Source organism: Trachypithecus francoisi, unplaced genomic scaffold (assembly GCF_009764315.1).
Source record: "Trachypithecus francoisi isolate TF-2019V2 unplaced genomic scaffold, Tfra_2.0 Lachesis_group5, whole genome shotgun sequence".
Lineage (NCBI taxonomy): Eukaryota > Metazoa > Chordata > Mammalia > Primates > Cercopithecidae > Trachypithecus > Trachypithecus francoisi.
The window spans coordinates 144424437-144449159 of record NW_022681470.1 but is presented as its reverse complement, the minus strand read 5'-3'; the positions used below and the strand labels follow the sequence as shown (position 1 = coordinate 144449159).

Sequence of the window (24723 nt, the reverse complement as noted above, 5' to 3'; positions counted from 1 at the left end):
CTCTGTCACCCAGGCTGGAGTCGCAATGGCATGATCTTGGTGGCTCACCGCAACCTCTGCCACCCGGGTTCAAGCGATTCTCCTGCCTCAGCCTCCCAAGTAGCTGGGATTACAGGCGCCCGCCACCACGCCCAGCTAATTTTTGTGTTTTTAGTAGAGATGGGGTTTGACCTTGCTGCCCAGGCTGGTCTTGAACTCCTGACCTCAGATGATTCACCTGCCTCGGCCTCCCACAGTGTTGGGATTACAGGCGTGAGCCACTGCGCCCGGCCTGCACTGCTCATTTTAGAGGTGGCTAAACAACACGGGGCTCCCAGCACTCTGGGGGTCTTGCCAGGTAGGGTCCTTCCCAGCGGGGGAGAGAGCCCCCCGGCCTTCCACAGTCAGGTGACCTGAGAAGTCACCTCGGCCACATTCAGCACCCCCCCGGCCACAGACACAGACACAGACGCAGAGACCAGACTAACACTGGGTGGAACGAGGGTGGTGGCAGGGTGGACACGCATGGAAGCGGGCCTGGGGACGGCCCCTGCGGAGCCTGAGGGGCTGAGTGGGCAGCGAGAGAGAGCATGAGTGGGTGGGTGAGTGAGGAGCCTCTTACCTCGAATCGGAGTGCTTTCTGTAAGGGAAGCAGAGAGAACCAGGTGAATGTCACAAGGTGGTCGTGGGGGGGCCAGGGGGCCCCAGGGAAGCTGGGCCGGGGCCATAAGCCAGGCCTCTGCACTCTGCCCCCGGGAGGGGATCGAGCCAGCCCTGGGCATATGGACCCCGCAGGCTTTGCTGATGAAGCTGCAAGAGGCCTCCTAAGAGCAGGGTGAGGTCTGAGGGCTTGTCAAAGCAGGAGGGCTTCCTGTAGGAGGCAGGAATCTCTGGGGGTGGAGGATGGAGTCTAGAAGACTCTCTGGACGGGTTGAGGGGCGTCTCTATGCCCAGGGGAGGTCTGTCAGCCTGGGCCTTTGGTGGCCTTCCCTCTGGGCCAAGGGAGAGAGGTTCATGACCCCTGCCTTCCTTCTTTCCTTCTTAGGGAGCCCAGCAAGGGACTGTTTTCAAGTCCAGAACTAGGAAGGGACAAGGAGCAACAGGAATTATCTTGTTAGAGACAGGGAGGTGGGTGGGGTTAGTGCCCCAGGGCCAGGCATTAATACAGCCAAGGAAGGGTGTCACAGACAGGCCAAGTAGGAGGGACGGGGAGAGGCCTGCAGCCTTTTTACCAAGAGGAAAAGAGGAAAGACCTGTTTATCTGGGCCTTGGGGGCAGGGACGGTTAACTGCAAAGCAGGGAAAAGTGGCTCAGGGCTGAAATGTTACCCCCTCTGCTCAAGATCCAGGGAGAAGTTTTGGGCTCTCTTCTCTCTGCTGCTGATTGCCGATAACTTGATAACTCGGCTGGCTAGGGCCAAGATGATCCTAAGACCTGGATCTGCCAGGAGCGGCCAGACACGTGAAAAAACAGCTCATTCTGCGCGGCCCAAACCCATTTTACAGATGGGCCAACTGAGGCTCAGAGGGGAATCTCTGAGGTCCCATCAGGAGGCAGTGGTGGGCACTGAGCCTAGCTCTCCGGCCTCCTGGGCTGAGGAGCTTCTGGCCTGAACTTTTCGGGGTTCCTGTATTATCTTTCGAGGTATCCTTGTGAGGCCACTCTGCACCCTTTACAGGGGAGCAAATGGGAATTTGCCTAAAGTTACACCCTGGAGAAGTGGAATCCGAGTCAGTGGAAATCCAGGCTGGCCTTTGCTAGGACATTGGGATGACGATGGTGGAAGCCAGGGTTATAGAAAGTCTTTCCAAGCCGGCCCAGTGGCTCACGCCTGTAATCCTGGCACTTTGGGAAGCTGAGACAGGTAGATCACCTGAGGTCAGGAGTTTGAGACCAGCCTGGCCAACATGGTAAAACCCGGTCTCTACTAAAAATCCAAAAATTAGCCGGGTGTGGTGGCGGGTGCCTGTAATCCCTGCTACTCAGGAGACTGAGGCAGCAGAATTGCCTGAACTGGGGAGGCGCAGACTTTAGTGAGCTGAGATGGTGCCATTGTACTCCAGCCTGGGTGACTGATTAAGACTGTCTCAAAAAAAAGAAGTCTTGGCCGGGCGCGGTGGCTCAAGCCTGTAATCCCAGCACTTTGGGAGGCCGAGACGGGCGGATCACGAGGTCAGGAGATCGAGACCATCCTGGCTAATACGGTGAAACCCCGTCTCTACTAAAAATACAAAAACTAGCCGGGCGAGGTGGCGGGCGCCTGTAGTCCCAGCTACTTGGGAGGCTGAGGCAGGAGAATGGCGGAAACCCAGGAGGCGGAGCTTGCAGTGAGCTGAGATCTGGCCACTGCACTCCAGTCCGGGCGACAGAGCGAGACTCCGCCTCAAAAAAAAAAAAAAAAAAAGAAGTCTTTTCAAGCTGGCCAAATCACTCAGGGCTATTCTATTGAGCGGAAACAATGTATCTCTTAGACATTAAAAGGTGTTCCACTTCCCACCCGAGAGAGAGGAAAGGACTGATATCATAGACTGACATCAGTCACTCTCACTTTAGTATGAATTAGTCCCACAACTGATTTCAGGGGATTCAGGCTGAATGCTGAGAAAAGTGGATGAGTAGTGCCCAGTAGCAACTACGCTGGAAAAATCTCCACCCCATGCCCAGCCCCAGCCCCCAAACTTCTGTAATTAAATCCTTTTCCAGCAGGGCTAAGGCCAAGAAGAAAGTGGGGGAGGATATGTTGTTAGGTGCAAAGTTCCATGAGCCTGAGGATGCCTCTGAACCCCCCTCAGCCTCCACTCTGAGGTCTGCCTGGCCCCTTGTGGACTTGTCTCTTTTCCTCTTTTCCTTTGGGTTTTTTTCTCTGCTGCACACTAGTGCCCAGCTGGGGAGGGCTGAGGGGCTCGTTGTGGGGAGGAGGGAGAGGGCGTTAGTAAACATACCAGGCAGAGTGGGTCACAGTTACCATCACGGTGGCTGTTAGTTTGGTGAGGAGAAGGGGGCAGAAGGGGCACAAAGGGGATGGGGCGTTAGTTGTTGACGTGGTGATGAAATCAGACTTACCAAAGGTTTCTGAACGTTTACAACAGGAGGATAAGAAAAGAGAACAGGAAGTTAACAGGTGGTTACGAAGAATCCTGTGTCCTCATCGAGGAGGGGAGGGCGGGGGAAGAGAGGGGGACGCTCAGAATAATAATAATAATAATAATAACATTTCTTATGGTTCCTAAAGTGGCTTATGTTCACTAAGCACCTAGCAGGCGTTAGACATTCGATCCTGCAGAGGTCACCAGAACACAAGGAAATAGGCATGTTTTATGGGGAAACTGAGGCCACCGCTCCCCTGTTTGCAGAGGCCTCGGAGCTGCAAACATCCTCAGCCGGGCTGGGAGAGGGGAGGCAATTTGTCCCCCCAGTGTGAGGTCTGAGTCTCTCCAGGGAAGAGATTCCGGGCTCCATGTCTGATCTTTTTTGTGGCTTGGTTTTCACTAAGGAGGAGGAGCAGAAAGCGGAAAACGGGTAGGTGGGCTCTTTGGTGGGGGGCAAGGATGGGCAGTGAGTGCGGGGCACTGGGGTGATTCGGGGAGGGACTGCTGCAAGAGGGGTGCTCCGTGGCGGGGTCCTCGGAGGAAGGGGAGAGAGACAGCAAAAAGAGGTGCAGGGTGATCTCAACAGTGACCTGAATGAAGGCAGGGCGTCAAGCCCGGCACAACTGAAAACAGTAAATCCATGACACAGACACACACGCATGTGCAGCCGCATGTGGGCTCTCCCAATGTATGGAGACACAGCTCCACCACGTGTGTCCCCACGCACGAGCACTAGGGAGGTGCGGGCTGAGAGGCACGTGCGCGGGTCACCGCCCTGTGTGCACAGGCACGGGAGTGACTGCAACGTGGGTGCACGTGTGGCCGAGATGCAGGCGGACACTTTGCTCCAGGTGGGGGAAGGGAGGCCCGTGTATGACAGCGGCGAGACCTGCACGCCTGTGCCCACATGCGGGAGGCAGGCCAGGCCGGCACGGGGAGCCCAGACATGCACACGTGGACATGTCGTGAAGCGGGGGGACGACACACACGCAGACACAGCCCCCCAGACAGATGGACCCGCAGATGGGCCACGTGGGTGCTTTGTGGAGACACAATGGTGGAACCGCCCAACCCCAAGGCTCTGGGTGTCCCAAGGTCTCCCTAGCCCCCCTAGGGCCCGAACAGAGAGGCTGGACTGCCCGTCGGTGCCCCATTACAGACCTGAAGCCCCGCCATCACCTCTGCTTGTCTTTGTCTCATGATGTTCTTACTGCTCAGCCTTGGAGACACTCTCTCCCTGTAGTTTTCTATGGCTCCCCATCACCTTACCTGTCACCTCTGGACACTTACCATTGCCTTACACAGCTTCCACTACTCCTGCCTGTCTGGGTCCCATTGTAGTCTCACTGGACATGCCTACTGCTTCCGTATAGAGGATGCTCTCTCTCTGCCACCTTCCATAGCTCCCTATTACATACCCATTGAAGCTGGTCTCCCCTTTTCACCCTCCATGGCTCACTGACACTTCTGCTTGTCTGTCTCCCAATGCTTGGACACTCCCAATACCCACCATTCTTGGTGGCTTGCTTGCTTTCTTTTTAGAGATGAGGGTCTTGCTACATTGCCCATGCTGGTCTCAAACTCCTGGCCTCAAGCAAGCCTTCTGCCTTGGCCTCCCAAAGAGCTCGGATTACAAGCATAAGCCACTGCGCCCAGCCCCCTCAGTGGCTTCCTATCACCCACAACAGTCTGTGGGTGACAGTCGTGATCTCACTGCCTGAGTATGGGAGGCACTCTCCCCCCACCATGGCCCTATATAACTCCCCACCCTTGTGTGTGTCTGCATCCATTATATCTTCACTGGCCAGGTGTTGAAGCATTCTTCTTCTACCACTGGCTGCAGCTCCCCGGTACTCATGCCCATCTGTGCCCCCTGATAACCTCAGTGTGCGGCTTTGAAGACATTTGCCTCCACTCCTCCAGTGCCAATGCCTGCCACGGCCGCACACTGTCTGTCTGTCCTCCAGTAGTCCCCACAGCTTGGGGCCTGCAGATGCTCCCTGCCCCCTGCTGCCCTCTGAGACTCCCACGTCCTGTCAGCCACCCACACTCACCCGATCGCAGCTGTTTGATGCGTCCATTGCTGGCACTAGGATCCACGGGCAGGAAGTCCTTGAACCAGGTGATCTCAGGGTCAGGGTTGCCGCTGGCCGCACAGAGCATGGTGGCTGTCCGTGTCCGCTCCACCACCTTCAACTGCGGGCCCATGTCGATGTTGGGGAAGCCAGAGGGCAGCTGGTCCTCTGAGGGCAGAGACAGGCGAGAAATGGGCATGGTTCTGAGCACTGCACGGCCACCCCTCCAGCCTGCGGCTCAGGGAGTGCCCGGCCACAGGTCCAGCTCCTGCCTGGCTGCGTGACCTCAGCCCTGGGTGCCATCCTTTACAGCCAGTTCTCTTTTTTTTTGAGACAGGGTCTTGCTGTCTCAAGTGCAGTGGCACAATCACAGCTCACTGCAGTCTCAATGATCTGGGCTCAAGTGATCCTCCTGCCTCAGCCTCCTGAATAGCTGGGACTATAAGCACGTGCCACCATGCCTGGCTAATTTTTAAAATTTTTGTAGAGAGGGGGTCTTGCTGTGTTGTCCAGGCTGGTCTCAAACTCCTGGCTCCAAGCAATCCTACCACTTCTGCCTCCCAAAGCACTGAGATTACAGGCATGAGCCACTGCACATGGCTGGGTCCCTCTTCTGTACAAGGGGGAGGCTTGTGTGAGGGAACTGAGCAGGCTAGAATATTTCTCACTGGGGGGTGGTTCTGCTGCCCTGGGAGACACTGGGCGATGTCTGGGGATATCTGAAGTTGTCATGACTTGGGGGTGGGTGCTCGTGGAATGGACTGGGTGGGGCTCAGAGATGCTCTGCCTCCTGCTATGTATAAGCACAAACCTGGCCCCACAGTCCACAGTGCTGAGTGGGTTCATTTACAGCAGCCTGAGGACTCCTTTCTTTTTATCTTTTTTTTTTTGAGACGGAGTCTCGCTCTGTCGCCCAGGCTGGAGTGCAATGGCCGGATCTCAGCTCACTGCAAGCCCCGCCTCCTGGGTTTACGCCATTCTCCTGCCTCAGCCTCCCGAGTAGCTGGGACTACAGGCGCCCGCCACCTCGCCCGGCTAGTTTTTTGTATTTTTTAGTAGAGACGGGGTTTCACCGTGTTAGCCAGGATGGTCTCGATCTCCTGACCTCGTGATCCGCCCGTCTCGGCCTCCCAAAGTGCTGGGATCACAGACTTGAGCCACCGCGCCTGGCCCTTTTTATCTTTTAAAAAATTTTTGTAGATAGACAGACAGACAGATAGATATATCAGCTGGGCATGGTGGCTCATGCCTGTAATCCCAGCACTTTGAGAGGCCGAGGTAGGTGGATCCCTTAAGGCTAGGAGTTTAAGAACCAGCCTGGTCAACATGGTGAAACCCCATCTCTATTAAAAACAAAAATTGGCCGGGCGCGGTGGCTCAAGCCTGTAATCCCAGCACTTTGGGAGGCCGAGACGGGCGGATCACGAGGTCAGGAGATCGAGACCATCCTGGCTAACACGGTGAAACCCCGTCTCTACTAAAAATACAAAAAAAAAAAAAACTAGCCGGGCGAGGTGGCGGGCGCCTGTAGTCCCAGCTACTCGGGAGGCTGAGGCAGGAGAATGGCGTAAACCCGGGAGGCGGAGCTTGCAGTGAGCTGAGATCCGGCCACTGCACTCCAGTCTGGGCGACAGAGCGAGACTCCGCCTCAAAAAAAAAAAAAAAATTAACCAGGTGTGATGGTGCACGCTTGTAATCCCAGCTACTCGGGAGACTGAGGCAGAAAAATCACTTGAACTTGGGAGATGGAGGTTGCAGTGAGCTGAGATCACGCCCCTGCACTCTAGCCTGGGCGACAGAGCGAGACTCGGTCTCAAAAAAAATAAAAATAAAAATAAAATAAATAAAATAGAGATAGGGTCTCACTATGTTGCCCAGATTGGTCTCAAACTCCTGGGCTCAGGAATCCTCCCACCTTGGCCTCCCAAAGCACTGGGATTACAGGTACTTTACAGGTATGAGCCACTGTGCCTGGCCTGGAAGACACCTTTTTTTTTTTTTTTTTTGAGATGGAGTCTCTCTGTTGGCCAGGCTGGAAGGCACTGGCATGCACTTCACACCCGGCTAATTTTTGTACTTTTAGTAGAGAAGGGGTTTTGCCATGTTGGCCAGGCTGGTCTCGAACTCCTGACCTTGTGATCCGCCCACCTTGGCCTCCCAAAGTGCCTGGAATACAGGCGTGAGCCACTGCACCTGCCTGCCTTTCTAAACATAAACCACACTGCTCCCCCACTGTACACCCTTCTGTGGTCCCACCACCCTCACAAGGAGCCCCGGCTGCTTGTCTGCTGCTGGCCTCTGCCACCTTCCCTTCTCTTTTTCTCTCTGGCCCAGTCACACTGGCCTCCACGGCTCTTAAAGTCATCAAGCCCCCTCCCTCGGGTCACCTGTTCTGTTCCCTTGGCCTGGAATCCCCGTTCCTGCATCTGTCTACTGATTGGAACTCCACCTGGGACTAGCTCCAACTCCCTTGCTGTAAATGTCCCTACACGCCCCGCTGTCCTCTCTGCAGCAGGGAACTCTGAAATGGTGCATCTGCGTCCCTAGCACCCAGCACAGAACCGGGCATACAGTAGGAGCTCAATCAATGAACAACTCAATCCTGGTTGAGCACTCAATCCTCCAGCACGGTGAGTGGCCCCAGGTCTCCAGCGCTCGGTATCCCTCTTGGGTGGCGAGGTTCTAGCTCCCCTCCACGGTAAATGGAGACTGGTGGTGATGGGGTCGGGGGACAAGGAGGAGAAACTCAGCTCCCTGGGATCTCCTGGTCCCAGAGTTCCCGACCGGTGGAAATGTGCTTCTGGGCTGAGGTGATGAGCTGAGCCGGCTGAGTGACAAGCTGCCTCACATCCAGAGTGCTCTACAAACCAAGATGGGCCGGCCGCAGGGGCTCACACCTGTAATCCCAGCACTGTGGGAGGCCGAGGCAGGAGGATCACCTGAGGTGAGGAGTTCGAGACCAGCCTGGCCAACATGGTGAAACCCCGTCTCTACTAAAAATACAGAAATTAGCCAGGCGTGGTGGTGGGCACCTGTAATCTCAGCTACCCGAGAGGCTGAGGCAGAAGAATTACTTAAACCCAGGAGGTGGAGGTTGCAGTGAGCTAAGATTGCGTCACTGCACTCCAGCCTGGGTGATAGAGCGAGCCCCCGTCTCAAATAAATAAATAAATAAAGTTTTATCGGCACACAGCCACACCCATTCATTTCTCAGCTTTCCCACCACAATGGCAGAGTTTTGGGTTGTTGCTGTGACAGAGACCGTCCAGCCTGTAGAGCCAAAAATATTTACTTTCTGGTGCTCTGAAGAAAAAGTGTGCTGCTTCCTGGTGTAGACAATGTTGCTGTTTGTTTTAAAAACACACATGTATTTGCTTGCAAAGGCCCAGATGGGACATGGGGCACAGGGCTGGGTGGCTGTGGACAGAGGTGGGCAGGAAGCCACCATCTTGGGAGGAAACTGAGCCCCAGGCAAGCAGCAGGAGGGCAGGAGGCCAAGATGGGGCAAAGGAGAGGTGGGCAGGATCCAGGGAGGTGCAGCCAGAATCAATCCCCGCCTCCCCAGTGTAACAGGAGAGCAGCAGTTCCAGCCCAGGGGTCACTGCTTGATGGGAAAAAGCCCCAGTGGGGGCCGGGCGCGGTGGCTCAAGCCTGTAATCCCAGCACTTTGGGAGCCCGAGACGGGCGGATCATGAGGTCAGGAGATCGAGACCATCCTGGCTAACACGGTGAAACCCCATCTCTACTAAAAAATACAAAAAACTAACTGGGCGAGGTGGCGGGTGCCTGTAGTCCCAGCTACTCGGGAGGCTGAGGCAGGAGAATGGTGTGAACCTGGGAGGCGGAGCTTGCAGTGAGCTGAGATCCGGCCACTGCACTCCAGCCTGGGCGACAGAGTGAGACTCTTGTCTCAAAAAAAAAAAAAAAAAAAAAAAAAAAAAAAAAAAAGCCCCAGTGGAAAGCCCTGAGCACTAACAGCATCCCAGGCACTGTGCAGGCAACAGAACCTGTGATCTCCTCCAAGCCTTTTTCACAGAGGGGAAAACGGAGGCCCAGGCAGATGCACACTTGTTCCAGGTCATACAGCCAGCATGTAGCAAGGATTTGAACCCAGGCCTGGCTGAGCTCAGAAGAAGCTGAGCGGGATAGGCTGCAAAAGCCCTCCACCCAACCAGGTCTGGACCCATCGGGGCCCTGAAGGGGGCGTGGTTGGATGCTGTCTGAGGTGGTTCAGGCCTCTTGTCCGTCCTTCCTGGGCCAGGGACCCGGACGAGCTAGAAACTCGGCTGATTGGCTACTGATGACCTCATTAGAGATTAGGGCCAAAATGACTGGGCCTCAGTCAGTTGGTTTTGGTGCCCACAGCTGGGTCTGTGGGCATTCCCGTGTGTGTGTGTGTGCATGCCTGTGTGCCTACGAGGGTGGCTTTGATGACGACGAGAACCCTGTATTTCATTCATACGTGGGTACGTGTGCTCACGCTTGTACATGCTCAAGCTTGCGCTGCGCCCACATGTGTTCACACGCGAGCATTTCCCGTGTGCATGTGGCCCCGCAGGGCTCCCCATGAGCATGTGTGGGCAGCAGCCAGCCAGGGTGCAGGGGGAGGCCTCGGCCGCCTGATGCTACCGAGAGCACCTAATTAAACGAAAACGTACATCGCGAACCACACTGTGCCCAGTTCCTCGGAGCTTAATTGAAACAACAGTGCGGGAGGCGTGTGCGGGGTCCACAATCAGATGGCAGAGGAGGAGGGAGGCAGGGAGTGGCCCTGGCAGTCCAGATGGTCCCCCGCCAACTGCCAGTGACTGGCCGGGGGTGCCTGGAGCTCAGGGCTGGTGGCAAGGTGGGTGGGGAGGGGACAGGGTATCCAAGGCCCTGGGCCCCGGCAGGAAGGATGAGCTCCCAGTCCAGGCAGGCCCCTCCAGGCAGCTGGAGAGCAGAGAGAAAAAGAGTGTGGGCTGGCGCAGTGGCTCATGCCTGTAATCCCAGCACTTTGGGAGGCCAAGGAGGTGGATCACCTGAGGTCAGGAGTTTGAGACCAGTCTGATCAACATGGCGAAACCTTATATACTAAAAATACAAAAATAAGCCAGGCGTGCTGGTGGGTGCCGGTAGTCCCAGCTACTCAGGAGGCTGAGACAGGAGAATCGCTTGAACCCGGGAGGTGGAGGCTGCAGTGAGCCAAAATCACGCCATTGCACTCCAGCCTGGCAACAAGAGCAAAACTCCGTCTCAAAAAAAAAAAAAAAAAAGAGTGTGGATGGACGCTGGGGGCATTTTTCCCAGACTCCTGGGGACCGGGCAGTTGATGGCTTCACAGCTTGTCCTTTGAACACCCTGAGTGCTCAGCGTGGAGGCTGGCACGGGAAAAGAGGAGGCTATTCCGTCTGTGCCCGGGAAAGGTCAGGGCAAAAATATCTGCTGGGAGGAGCAGGGCGGGCCACAGCGGGCTGACTCCACCCCTGCTCCTCCCTCCATCCCCCGGCAGGACGGGCTCCGGGACTCAGGCAAATGAAATGAGGGGCTCTCTTGTTAGAAAAGTATTAAGACTTTCCAGACCGCAACAGCAGAGGTTTTATCTTTTCTTCCCCCTCCCCCTGCCCCCATTTTAGAGACAGGGTCTTGCTTTGTCACCCAGACTGGGGTGCAGTGGCATGATCATAGCCCCCTGTAGCCTTGACCTCCGGGGCTCAGGGGATCCTCCTGCCTCAGCCTCCTAAGTACCTGGGACTTCAGGCAGGCACCACTACACCTGGCTAAGTTTTACATTTTTTTTGGTAGAGACTCGGACAGCGGGGTATGGGGTCTCTACGTCGCCCAGGCTAGTCTCCAACTCCTGGGCTCAAGTGATCCTCTTGCTTTGGCCTCCTGAAGCCTTGGGATTACAGGTGTGAGCCACGGCACGTGGCCAACAGCAGAGCTTCAAAAAGCACAGGGCCTTTCTTTCTTTTCTTCTGAGATGGAGTCTCCCTCTGTCACCCAGGCTGGAGTGCAGTGGCGCAATCTCAGCTCACTGCAGCCTCCGCCTCCCGGGGTCAAGCAATCCTCCTACCTCAGCCTCCCAAGAATCCGGGAGCTAGAATGACAGGTGCACATCACCACGCCTGGCTAATTTTTGTATTTTTGTACATCTGGGGCTTCCCCATGTTGGCCAGGCTGGTCTCAAAATCCTGACGTCAAGTTGTCTACTTGCCTTGGCCTCCCAAAGTGCTGGGATTACAGGCCAAAGCACAGGGCCTTTCTGAGGGAGGGATCCTGTATGACTCTACAGGTCACTCGCCTGTGATGCCAGTCCCAGTTTCATGGGACCAGAGTTTGAAATCAAGTACGCCTAGGGCAGCTGTGATACCCCCGCCCAGGGCTCCAAGCTGGTCACAGCGGGGCTGCCCTGGAGGACACTGGAATAGCCTCATCTTGGGAAGCGACATGCAGAGGTCACCTCCAACGGCTGGCAGTGGCTCATGTTCATGGTTGGGATGTCTCTGTGGGTGACAGGTGCAGCCCACCCACTTGGGAGCTGCAGAAGAATTGGTAACAAGCATCTTACTAAACCAGAATCATAACCAGTGATGCACGTAAGAACGGGGAAGTAGAATTGACCAAATATGGCATTGTGCTAATCTCTCTCCCTGTCTCACTCACTCATCTGGTTCACAGAATTACCCCTTGTGGTGAGAACCATTATTAACTGGTTTCTTTTTTTTTTTTTTTTCCCGAGACGGAGTCTTGCTCTGGTCACCCAGACTGGAGTGCAGCGGCGCCATCTTGGCTCACTGCAACCTCCACCTCCTGAGTTCAAATGATTCCCCTGCCTCAGCTTCCTGAGTAGCTGGGATTACAGGTGCCCACCATCACGTTCAGCTAATTTTTGTATTTTTAGTATGGACAGGGTTTCACCATCTTGGCCAGGCTGGTCTTGAACGCCTGACCTCACGACCCACCTTGGCCTCCCAAAGTGCTGGGATTACAGGCATGAGCCATTGTGCCCAGCCATTTTATTTTTATTCATTCATTCATTCATTCATTCATTTTGAGACAGAGTTTCGCTCTTGTCGCCCAGGCTGGGGTGCAATGGCGTGATCTCAGCTCACTACAACCTCCGCCTCTTGGATTCAAGCGATTCTCCTGCCTCAACCTCCCGAATAGCTGGGACTACAGGTGCACGTCACCTTGCCTGGCTAATTTTTGTATTTTTAGTAGAGATGGAGTTTTACCATGTTAGCCAGGCTGGTCTTGAACTCCTGACCTCAGGTGATTCACCTGCCTCGACCTCCCAAAGTGCTGGGATTACAGGCGTGAGCCCCCGCACCCAGCCCAACTTTAGAGATGAAAAAACTGCAGCTCAGAGAGGTTCATTAACTTGCCCTAGGTCACACAGCAACCAAGTGGCAGCCAGGACTTGAGCTCCACCGGCTGGGTCCAGTGCTAAAACCAAATTGCAATGGAGAAGGCAGCACAGAATGGTTGGGCAAGAGGTTTGTAAGGGGCTGTTTGAAATGATGCTGAATAAGAGTCTGTTCACAAAATTGCTTCCTCATTATAAAACAGCATCATTCAGATAGCCCCCTATAAACCCCTTGCAACTTGTTCAAGAGATGCACTTAGGCTGCACGCAATGACTCATGCCTATCATCTCAGCACTTTGGGAGGCCGAGGTGGGCAGATCATGTGAGGTCAGGAGTTTGAGACCAGCCTGGCCAACACGGTGAACCCCGTCTCTACTAAAAGTACAAAAATTAGCCAGGTGTGGTGGCATGTGCCTGTAATCCCAGCTACTCGGGAGGCTGAGGCAGGTGAATTACTTGAACCTGGGGGGCGGAGGTTGCAGTGAGCTGAGATAGTGCCACTGCACTCTAGCCAGGGCAACAAAGCAAGACTCTGTCTCAAAAATAAAAAAAAAGAATTGCACCTGAACAAGGCCAGCAAGCAGCCCCGCAGGCCCGTGTGAATGTCTGGGGAAGTGGGGCAGCTATTTCCGCCTACCTAGCATCTGTTCATCCTTTATTTTTTGTAGAGATGGGGTCTCACTATGTTGCCCAGTCTGGTCTCACATGTGATCCTCCCACCTCAGCCTCCCAAAGGGCTGGGATTGCAGGTGTGAGCCGCCATGCCCAATCCTGTTTATCCTTATTCCTTTGGTGAAATGACACTCACTCTTGGCTCCAGGGAGGAGTCCAGCCAATCAGAGTGTTTGTTCCTCCTGAGCCACAGTGATTAGTTCAGGGAGGGGCACGGGATCCAAGTTCATTGGGGGTGGGGGAATTCGCACTAAGGATAACATCAATACAGAAGGAAACAAAGCCGAGACAGAGAGTGAACTCTGAGAAAATTCAATGAGTCCCTGGATCCAGCTAAACCTGAAGCCAGCCACTCCACGGAATTTTAATTCTGCATATCAATTATCTTTCTCACTTGAACCCATCTGAGTTGGATCAGCCTCTTGTCATCAGAAGCACATGATGAAGATTATAAATTAGGATGATTCTAGTCTCTCAATTCCTTCCTTTCTTGCAAAGGCACAATAAATCCCCACCAGTAGGCTCTGGGCCCTGAGAGTGTTACTGGTTCAAGAAGGGAGATCAAGGTCCTCCCAAAAAAACCAAAGTAGGAAGGTTTGGGCTCACTTGCATGTATTCCTTTGGTGCTTGTCCCCAAAGCCCAGGGCCCGGTTCATCCTCCGCCCACCCTGGGGAGCCCAATACCTCGGAGGACAGTGAGCTTGGCATGGACTGTAATCTCCCCAACCGAGTTCTGGGCCACACACTCGTACACGTTTTCATCCCGCGGTGTCCTCAGAGGCTGGATCCTCAGGACTGCCCCCGCACTCTCATCAAACTCAATCGTCTGCCGTGGGCAGGGGAAAAAAGGACAGGGTGAGGCTGGCGTCCCCAGGAAGGTTCCTGTCTAGGCTGGGCTATAGGGGGATGGCAGTCAGCCCCATGATCCTGGGGGTGACTGGGAGAAGAGCTGGAGGCTGAATGTGCATGTGTGCCGGTGTCCAGTATAAATGCTTGGAACACAGAGTACAGATTTGGGTACATGTAAGAACAGGGTGTTGTGTGCATGTGTGACTGTGATAAATGTTTGCAAGCCCATGTGACAGGCACGCAAAGGCGTGTGAAGACATGCGGAATGTGGCAATGTGCATGTGTGATCATGTACACATATTCAGTCTTGTAAAGTTCCTTTTGTGTGCACTGGTGCTGTGTACACTGAGCTGTGAAGAAGATTCAGAGAAGGCAGGGCTTTGCTTGAGGCCACACAGCATGGAGCTGGTAGAACAAATGAGAACAGCGGGCAGGACCCCAGCTGGAGTCTGCACAGCCACACTTGCCTGGCCACCAGTGCCTGTGCTCCACCTGGGGAATGTGTCCACGGTGTCTTCTGTGGCTGAGATGCTGTGGCCCTGCCTTGGGGGAGCGTTGACCCCAGGCTGCCTCTCCCCACCCCAACTCACCTCAAAGCGCTGAGAGTTGACCTTCTTGCCCTTCTTGTTCCAGGTCACTCGTGGCTTGGGGTCGCCCGTGGCTTGACACACGAAAGAGGCCACACCCCCGGACACACCGATCTGGTCCTTAGGTTCTTTGATAAACCTGGGGGGCTCTGGGGATACAGCGGAAAGAAGGGGGGAGCTGATGGGTCCAGGCATCTGGCTAGGATACCACAGAGCCATGAAAACCTGCCCTCCACCCTCTGCCCATAGAAATGCCACGTGGCCAATGGAGAGAGAGGGAGGAAAGCAAGGATGACAATGAACACCCTTCCACCTCACCCCCCGCCATGGCACCCAGGTAGCCACATATCCCCACTTCCACCTGCAACAGCCACATCTGCCCACACATGGACACAACCTCACCTGGACACACCTGCTCAGACACACTGCCACTGGGAAAGATGGAAGGGGAGACCCGTGAGATGTGGGGTCCCTACATTCAGCACTTGAACCCCCCTCCATGGTGACCAGCCAAACCCTGGAGCGCCCTGAAAACACCTGCCAGAAGATAACTTGGTCTAATTCCCTGGCGAGACACGTGAGGAAACTGAGGCACCCAGCATGGGGGTGACCATGGGATATGAGGCCAGAGCCAGTATTCGAACCCAGAGCTCCAGCTTCTCGGGAGGCATCCAGGACATGGCTGGACACAAGGGGTCAGTGCCCACGAGAGTGGTCTGAGCTAGAGGCAGGAGCTCAGAAAGGGGGAGTAATATTTAATATTTAATATTTAACCTCTCCAACAGCATGCAGGGGCAGTGATATCCTGATCTTCATTTTCTTTTTTTTTTTCTTTCAAAGAGAGTCTCACACTGCCACCCAGGCTGGAGTGCAGTGGCGTGATCTCGGCTCACTGCAACCTCTGTGTCCTGGGTTCAAGTGATTCTCCTGCCTCAGCATCCTGAGTAGCTGGAACTACAGGCGCCGCCACCACACCTTTTTGTATTTTTAGTAAAGATGGGTTTCACCATGTTAGCCAGGATGGTCTCCATCTCCTGACCTCGTGATCCGCCTGCCTCGACCTCCCAAAGTGCTGGGATTACAGGCGAGAGCCACTGCGCCTGGGCTTCTTTTCTTTTCTTTTCTTTTCTTTTTTTTTTTTTAAGAGATAGGGATTCATTCTGTCACCCAGACTGGAGTGCAGCGGCACGGTCTTGGCTCACTGCAGCCTAGACCTCCCAGGCTCAAGCAATCCTCCCACCTTGGCCTCCCAAGGAGCTGGGACTACAGGTACAGGCCGTCACACCTGTAATCCCAGCACTTTGGGAGGCTGAGGCTGGAGGATCACACCTGAGGTCAGGAGTTCAAGACCAGCCTGGCCAACATGGTGAAACCCCATCTCTACTAAAGTAACAAAAATTAGCCAGACATAGTGGTGGGCACCTGTAATCCCAACTGCTTGGCAGGCTGAGGCAGAATAATTGCTTGAACCTTGGAGATGGAAGCTGCAGTGAGCCGAGATCACGGCACTGCACTTCAACCTGGGCAATAGAGTGAGACTCCGTCTTACAGAGAGATGGGGTCTCACTATGTTGCCCAGGCTGGTCTGGAACTCCTGGCCTCAAGTGATCCTCCCACCTTGGCCTCCCAAGTAGCTACGTTGTCCAGCCTGGTCTCAAACTCCTAGTCTTGAGCAATCCTCCCACTTCAGCCTCCCAAGTTGCTGGATTTATAGGCGTGAACCACCATACCCGGCTCTGCAATCCCTATTTTATATGTGAGGAAACTGAGATACAAACCAGGCAAGGGACTTGCTTTGGCTGGACATGCAGCCAGGCCGTGGCTGAGCTGAACACGCTCCTTTGAACGAGGCTGGTTTTCACACCCACATTCTTCACCCTCCATGACTACCTGATGTATTCATTCAGTCTCTGCAATAAAGTCTGGAGTAGGAGTGGTTTTTGTTTGTTTGTTTGTTTTTGAGATGAAGTCTCGCTCTGTCACCAGGTCACCAGGCTGGAGTGCAGTGGCGCGATCTCGGCTCAGTGCAATCTCCACCTCTCAGGTTCAAGCAATTCTCCTGCCTCTACCACCCGAGTAGCTGGGATTATAGGCACGCACCACCATGCCTGGCTAATTTTTGTATTTTTAGTAGAGATGGGGTTTCACCATGTTGGCCAGGATAGTCTCGAACTCCTGACCTCAAGTGATCCACCTACCTTGGCCTCCCAAAGTGCTGGGATTACAGGTGTGAGCCACTGCACCTGGCCTGGAGTACGCGTGTTTTATTATTTTTGTTGAGACAGAATCTCGCTGTCGACTAGGCTGGAGTGCAGTGGCGTGATCTTGGCTCACTGCAAGCTCCACCTCCCAGGTTCACGCCATTCTCCTGCCTCAGCCTCCCGAGTAGCTGGGACTACAGGGGCCCACCACCATGCCCGGCTAATGTTTTTTATATTTTTAGTAGAGATGGGGTTTCACGGCGTTAGCCAGGATGGTCTCGATCTCCTGGCCTTGTGATCCACCTGCCTCGGCCTCCCAAAGCGTTGGGATTACAGGCGTGAGCCACTGCACCAGGCTGAGTACCCCTGTTTTAACACCCTAGAGTAACCTCAATCAGCTGCACCTGGGACAGGCTACCATATCTGTGGAGAATTCATTAACACTGTTTCCTTTTTACTGACTATTTTTACAGTAACCTTTGCATCTCCCAGAGGGATACTACATTTCCGTTCACAGGAATGTTACAACGTATCCCCTAAGATGAATGGAGCTACTGCTGAGATTTTTTTTTTTTTTTTTTTGAGACAAAGAGTCTTGCTCTGTCGCCCAGGCTGGAGTGCAGTGGCGTGATCTCCGCTCACTGCAAGCTCCGCCTCCCGGGTTCACACCATTCTCCTGCCTGAACCTCCCAAGTAGCTGGGACTACAGGCGCCCGCCACCATGCCCTGCTAATTTTGTTTTGTTTTGTTTTGTTTTGAGGGCTGCAACATACTTACAAGAGTCCTCAGGAAGCAGCCTATATATCCAATAAAAAGGAACTGATCGAGTGAATGCCGGGCTATCTATGCAGCAGCGGAATACTACATAAATACAAAAAGGGGAAAAGGGCCAGGCGTGGTGGCTCATGCCTCTAATTCCAGCACTTTGGGAGGTGGGAGGATCACGAGGTCAGGAGATCGAGACCATCCTGGCTAACATGGTGAAACCCTGTCTCTACTAAAAATACAAAAAATTACTGAGTTTTGCCATGTTGCCCAGGCTGGTCTCGAACTCCTGTCCTCAAGGGATCCTTTCACATCAGGATTTTTTTTTTTTTGAGACAGAGTCTCGCACTGTCGCCCAGGCTGGAGTGCAGTGGCACGATCTTGGCTCACTGCAAGCTCCGCCTCCCAGGTTCACGCCATTCTCCTGCCTCAGCCTCCCGTGTAGCTGGGACTACAGGCGCCCGCCACCTCACCTGGCTAATTTTTTGTATTTTTTAGTAGAGATGGGGTTTCACCGTGTTAGCCAGGATGGTCTCGATCTCCTGACCTCGTGATCCGCCCACCTCGGCCTCCCAAAGTGCTGGGATTACAGGCGTGAGCTACCGCGCCCGGCCTCGGGATGCTTTTTGATTATTTATTTATTTATTTTTGTGGCAGGATCTCACTCTGTCACCCAGGCTCAAGGGCAGGGCGCGATTTCGGCTCACTGCAACCTCCGCCTCCCTGGTTCAAGCACTTTTCTGCCTTAGCCACCTGAGTAGCTGGGATTACAGGTGCATACCACGCCCGGCTAAGTTTTGTATTTTTGGTAGAGACAGGGTTTCCCCATGTTGGCCAGGCTCGTCTCGAACTCTTGGCCTCAGGTGATCCAGCTGCCTCAGCCTTCGAACTTGCTGGAATTACAGGTGTGAGCCACCGCGCCCGGCCAGGATGCTTTTAAAAATAAACTACTAGGGTAGGAACAAGAAGATAAACTATTAAATGAGGGGGGTGTGTATAAGCAAGAGGTAATAAAGTATAGCAAACAAAGTATAGTTGCATGATTTTTTAAAATGAAAAAGGGTGGGGCGTGGTGGCTCATGCTGGTAATTCCAGCGCTTTGAGAGGCTGAGGCGGGCTCTCTAGATTAGGAGTTTGAGACTAGCCTGACCAACATGGTGAAAACTCCATCTCTACTAAAAATACAAAAATTAGCCAGGGTTGGTGGTGCGTGCCTGTAATCCCAGCTACTCAGGAGGCTGAGGCAGAAGAATCGCTTGAACCCGGAAGGTAGAAGTTGCAGTGAGTTGAGATCGCACCACTGCACTCCAGCCTGGGTGACATACCAAAACTCTGTCTCAAAAAAAAAAAAAAGGAAAAAAGAAAAAAGAGAACGATTGTGTGTACGTGTAGAAACAGTGCTGCCTCCAGGGAGCTGAGTGGCTGGACACAGGGACAGAGACTTTCACTTCGTTATCTTTTCAGATTTAGAACTAAAGACAAATTGAATAAGTTATTTTTATTATTTTTTATTTTTCTTAGTTTTTTTTTTTTTTTTTTTTTTTTGGCAGAGACAGGGTCTCACGCTCACCCAAGGCTGGAGTGCAGTGGTGCAATCATAGCTCACTGCAGCCTCAAACTCCTGGGCTCCAGGGATCCTCTGGCCTCAGTCTCCTGAGTAATTGGGACCACAGGTGCTTCCCACCACACACAGCTAATTTTTAATCTGTTCTAGAGACAGGGTCTCGCTATGTTTCCCAGGCTGGTCTGGAACTCCTGGGCTCAAGCGAACCTCCCATCTCGGTCTCCCAAAGCTCTGGGATTAGCGGTGTGAGCCACCGTGCCCAGCTGAAGTTATTTATTTTTATTTTTACTTTTTTTTTTTGAGACAGAGTCTCACTCTGTCGCCCAGGCTGGACTCGCTGTAAGCTCTGCCTCCCGGATTCATGCCATTCTCGTGCCTCAGCCTCCCGAGTAGCTGGGACTAAAGACACCTGCCACCATGCCCGGCTAATTTTTTTGTATTTTTTGTAGAAAGGGGGTTTCACCGTGTTGGCAACGATGGTCTCGATCTCCTGACCTCATGATCTGCCCGCCTCAGCCTCCCAAAGTGCTGGGATTACAGGCATGAGCCACTGCACCTGGCCTGAAGTTATTTTAAACCATAAAATTGCTTAAGTAGGCCAGGCGCGGTGGCTCACGCCTGTAATCCCAGCACTTTGGGAGGCCGAGGCAGGCGGATCACGAGGTCAGGAGATTGAGACCATCCCGGCTAACATGGTGAAACCCCGTCTCTACCAAAAATACAAAAATTAGCCAGGCATGGTGGCGGGCGCCTGTAGTCCCAGCTACTCAGGAGGCTGAGGCCAGAGAATGGCGGGCAAACCCAGCAGGCGGAGCTTGCAGTGAGCTGAGCTCACACCACTGCACTCCAGCCTGGGCGACAGAGCGACACTCCGTCTGTTAAAAAAAAAAAAAAAAAGGCCGGGCGCAGTGGCTCAAGCCTGTAATCCCAGCACTTTGGGAGGCCGAGACGGGCGGATCACGAGGTCAGGAGATCGAGACCATCCTGGCTAACACGGTGAAACCCTGTCTCTACTAAAAAATACAAAAAAAATTAGCCGGGCGAGGTGGCGGGCGCCTGTAGTCCCAGCTACTCGGGAGGCTGAGGCAGGAGAATGGCGTGAACCCGGGAGGCGGAGCTTGCAGTGAGCTGAGATCTGGCCACTGCACTCCAGCCTGGGCGGCAGAGCCAGACTCCGTCTCAAAAATAAAAAATAAATAAAAAATAAAATAAAATAAAATAAAATAAAAAAAATTGCTTAAATAAAAAAGTGAGCTGATTAAAGAAAAAATGGAGCACAACTTTGTTTTAAGTAAAAGATTGGGGTCTGAGGAGAGGCAGAGGTCTAACAACTCAAACTTGAGCAACACTAGGACTTTGAGCCTCAACTACCGGCTGGAAATGGGTGAAGTGAGTCCAGGGGCCACATAGATTGACCAGAAAAGTTCTGGAAAGTTCCAGCTATTCAGAAGTCCAGAGAGACCTTAAGAAGGCCTGAGGTTCCAAGTGTAGGTTCCTGTGGGCCCCAACGCCTACCCATCCATAGCCCGGGCTGGGCTTTAAACAAAACAGAGTTCCTGCCCCAATGGCCTGACCAGCCTAACCTCCCTCACTCAAGGCTCTCCTCCTGTTGATATGACCATATGTGTCTGCTTTGAGCATCTGTCCGAAAAGTCACTACACCTGGTTGGGTGCAGTGGCTCATGCCTATAATCCCAGCACTTTGGGAGAGGATTGGATTACCTGAGTTCAGGAGTTCAAGACCAGCCTGGCCAACATGATGAAACCCCATCTCTACTAAAAAATACAAAAATCAGCCGGGCGTGGCGGCAGGCGCCTGTAATCCCAGCTACTCGGGAGGCTGAGGCAGGAGAATCGTTTGAACCCAGGAGGCAGAGGTTACAATGAGCTGAGATCGTGCCAGATTGCATTCCAGCATGGGTGACAAAAGCAAAACTCCATCTCAAAAAAAAAAAAAAAAAGTCACTAGACCCACCATGTACAGGAATGCACGCCCTCCCTTAACCTTTTTTTTTTTTTTTTTTTGAGATGGAGTCTCGCTCTGTTGCCCAGGCTGGAATGCAGCGGCGCAATCTTGGCTCACTGCAACCTCCGCCTCCCGGGTTCAAGCGATTCTCCTGCCTCAGTCTCTAGAGTAGCTGGAATTATAGGCGCCCACCACCACGCCCGGTTGATTTCAGTATTTTTAGTAGAGACGGGGTTTCAGCATGTTGGCCAGGCTGGTCTCGAACTCCTGACCTCAAATGATCCACCCACCTCGGTCTCCCAAAGTGCTGGGATTACAGATGTGAGATGCCGCGCCTGGCCCCTCAACTCCTATTTATCCCTCTGATGAAACAACAGCCAGTCCCACAGTACAGATTCAGGAATGTTAATGGGTCCACAGAGCTCAGAGCTCAGAAGCTGGGTGTGGTAGCTCACGCCTGTAATCCCAGCAGTTTGGGAGGCCAAAGTGGGAGGATCACCTGAGGTTGGGAGTTCGAGACCAACTTGAAAAACGTGGTGAAACCCCATCTCTACTAAAAATACAAAAATTAGCCCGGCGTGGTGGCAGGCACCTGTAATCTCAGCTACTCGGGAGGCTGAGGCAGGAGAATTGCTTGAATCCAGGAGACAGAGGTTGCAGTGAGCTGAGATCACGCCATTGCACTCCAGTCTGGGTGACAGGGCAAGACTCTGTCTCAAAAAACAAACCACCACAAAAAATATCACAGAGCTCAGAAAAAACAGCACTGGAATTTGAACCTGGGTTTCTGCCTCCAAGCCGACATCTTACTCTCCTTCCACATCCAGACCTTGAGCCTGATTAGGGCAGATGTTTTGCTCCACATTGAGCCTGGGCCTGCCCCCTCCTTCTGGCCTCAGTAATTGTGACCCAGGGCCATGAGTCCTCAGCCAAGGACATGAGGAAAAGTCACTGTGGCTGGGTCAAGAATGTTACTTCTGGTAAAAATCTCTCCCTCTGGAGCTGCTGGAAGGAAGGGCAGAAGCTGGCTGCGGGTAGAGACGCATCCAGCTGCCTGTCTGACCTGGAGCCAGAACACACCCCTTGCCCCCTCCACTCCAGCAAGCAAGACCGGGCGGGTGCTACAATCAGCCACTGTCTGTGTTGTTCCTTTCTCCCGGGGTCCCTTCCTCCTCCTCTCGTCTGGCAGCTTCAACCTCAGCTCGGCCAGCACCTCCCCTGTGGAGCTTTCTTGGGTTACTGCAGGCCTGGTCAGGAGTCCCTTATGCCACTGCAGCCTGGGCGTCCCCAGAACACTGGGCTGAAATACCTGCTTGTGTGGCTCTCAGCAGAAAGGCCAAGGGACAGCCTCAGTTCCCTGGGACCTCAGATTTCCTCTCAGTGTCTGGTGGCCCTTGAGAAAACGGAGCTCCCAACATCACTGCCTGCTCTCGGATTTGGAGGGGTTCTACCTCTCAGAACTACCCCCACCACTGCAGAGCAAATACCCTCTCCGTCTTCTCCAGGCAGCTTTGGGATCTGAGCCAGCCTGGAAGAGCTGTCTGCCCACTGTGTTCCCCGTCAGAAAATGTCTTGTGGATGCTTGGAATCTCTCCTTTGGACAAAGCTTCCCCACCTTTTTCTCAGCAAAGGGGCAGAGACGCAGGAAGGACACCTTTGGGGCTTGAGAGGGCTGCGCACCTGCAGCTCGAGAGGCACAAAGACACGCCATGTGCTGTTTTATGCCTGTGGCCAGGAGGAGCAAAACTGAGGCTCAGAAAGGTGAAGAGGCCGGGCGCGGTGGCTCACACTTATAATCCCAGCACTTTGGGAGGCTGAGGCAGGCAGATCACCTGAGGTCAGGAGTTCAAGACCAGCCTGGCCAACACGGCAAAACCCCACCTCTACCAAAAATACAAAAATTAGCCAGGCGTGGTGGTGTGCGCCTGTAATCCCAGCTACTCGGAGGCTGAGGCAGGAGAATCGCTTGAACCCGGGAGGCAGAGGCTGCAGTGGGAGCCGAGATCGTGCCACTGCACTCCAACCTGGGCAACAGAACAACAGAACAAGATTTCATCTCAAAAAAAAGAGACAGGACCTGCCTTTGGTCACACGGCATGTGATGGGCAGAGAAAGGATTCCAACCCAGGCCTGTCTGGCTCCAGTGGCCTGAAAATAACACAGGCTGGATAAATGGGGTTGTGGGTCTTTATTGACCACAAGTACCATGGATGTCCCTGTTTCTTAGATGAAGAGGCAGAAGTTCAGGTGGTGTTGCCAGTATCAAAAAAGCTGGGAAGCGAACCCGGCTCTCTCTGGAGGCAACGGGCCTGAGCCTCCCGCTCCGTGGCCTGGCTTGGTGCCATCTGTTTTTCCATTTCAGATTCTGCAGACAAGAATTCAGTGCCAGAGCTGGTGACCCACCCACCCTGTCCCCTCCAACTCTGCCCGGGGCCAGCCCCACGGCATCCTGGGAAGGCCCCACTGGATCTGAAGTGGTTTCTGGAGCAGAAATTGTTCCCTTACGCCTGGAATCCCAGCACTTTTGCCTGGAATCCCAGCACTCTGGGAGGCTGAGGTGGGCAGATCACCTGAGGTCAGGAGTTCAAGACCTGCCTTGCCAATGTGGTGAAACCCCATCTCTACTAAAAATACAAAAATGAGCAGGGCATGGTGGTGGGTGCCAGTAATTCCAGCTCCTCGGGAGACTGAGGCACGAGAATTGCTTGAACCTGGGAGGCAGAGGTTGCAGTGAGCCGAGACTGCACCATTGTACTCCAGCCTGGACGACAGAGCGAGACTCCATTTCAAAAAAAAGACAAAAGAAAAGAAAAACTGAAAGGGGTCAGTACTGAAGGCCAGACATCCCCAATGCAGTGGAGAGAGGCCAGGAAGACTCAGGCCCTGGAGGCGGCCGGACAGATCACAGCACAGCTATACCTGGCTTCTGGTCCCTGAGGGAGTGTGGTCATGGGGAACTTGGCCTGTGGGACCAGGCAGCTCAAGTTCAAATGGCCACTTCTGGTCGGGCACAGTGGCTCACGCTTGTAATCCCAGCACTTTGGGAGGCTGAGTTGGGAGGATCGCTTAAATCTAAGAGTTTGAGACCAGCCTGGGCAACATAGTAAAAACTCCGTCTCTGTAAGAAATCTAAAAAATTAGCCAGGCCAGGCACTGGGGCTCAGGCCTGTAATCCCAGTATTTTGGGAGGCTGGGGTGGAGGATTGCTTAAGCCCGTGAGTTTTAGACCAGTTTGGGCAACATAGTAAGAACTCCATCTCTACAAGAAATTTAAAAAATCAGCCAGGCCGGCCGGGCTCAGTGGCTCATGCCTGTGATCCCAGCACTTTGGGAGACCGAGGCAGGAGGATCATGAGATCAGGAGATTGAACTGGCTAACATGGTGAAACCCCATCTCTACTAAAAATACAAAAAATTGGCCGGGCGTGGTGGCTCAAGCCTGTAATCCCAGCACTTTGGGAGGCCGAGACGGGCGGATCACGAGGTCAGGAGATCGAGACCATCCTGGCTAATACAGTGAAACTCTGTCTCTACTTAAAAATACAAAAAACTAGCCGGGCGACGAGGCGGGCGCCTGTAGTCCCAGCTACTCGGGAGGCTGAGGCAGGAGAATGGCGTAAACCCGGG

General features: G+C 53.6%; 1 protein-coding gene across 15 annotated transcripts in view; it reads right to left on the bottom strand.

Moving 5' to 3' along the window:
• PTPRS (protein tyrosine phosphatase receptor type S) overlaps positions 1 to 24723 on the bottom strand; it is a 140235-nt gene that overhangs the window by 55927 nt on the left and 59585 nt on the right. For 8 of the 15 annotated variants that reach the window (XM_033195656.1, XM_033195657.1, XM_033195655.1 and 5 more), the window contains exons 3-7: positions 14604 to 14749; positions 13849 to 13990; positions 5123 to 5311; positions 3043 to 3051; positions 602 to 619 (exon numbers count right to left, since the gene is read on the bottom strand). In XM_033195656.1, coding sequence (XP_033051547.1) covers positions 602 to 619; positions 3043 to 3051; positions 5123 to 5311; positions 13849 to 13990; positions 14604 to 14749 — 504 coding nt within the window. The remainder of the gene's footprint in view (positions 1 to 601; positions 620 to 3042; positions 3052 to 5122; positions 5312 to 13848; positions 13991 to 14603; positions 14750 to 24723) is intronic. The other 7 variants (XM_033195659.1, XM_033195663.1, XM_033195670.1 and 4 more) reach the window with 1 other exon arrangement.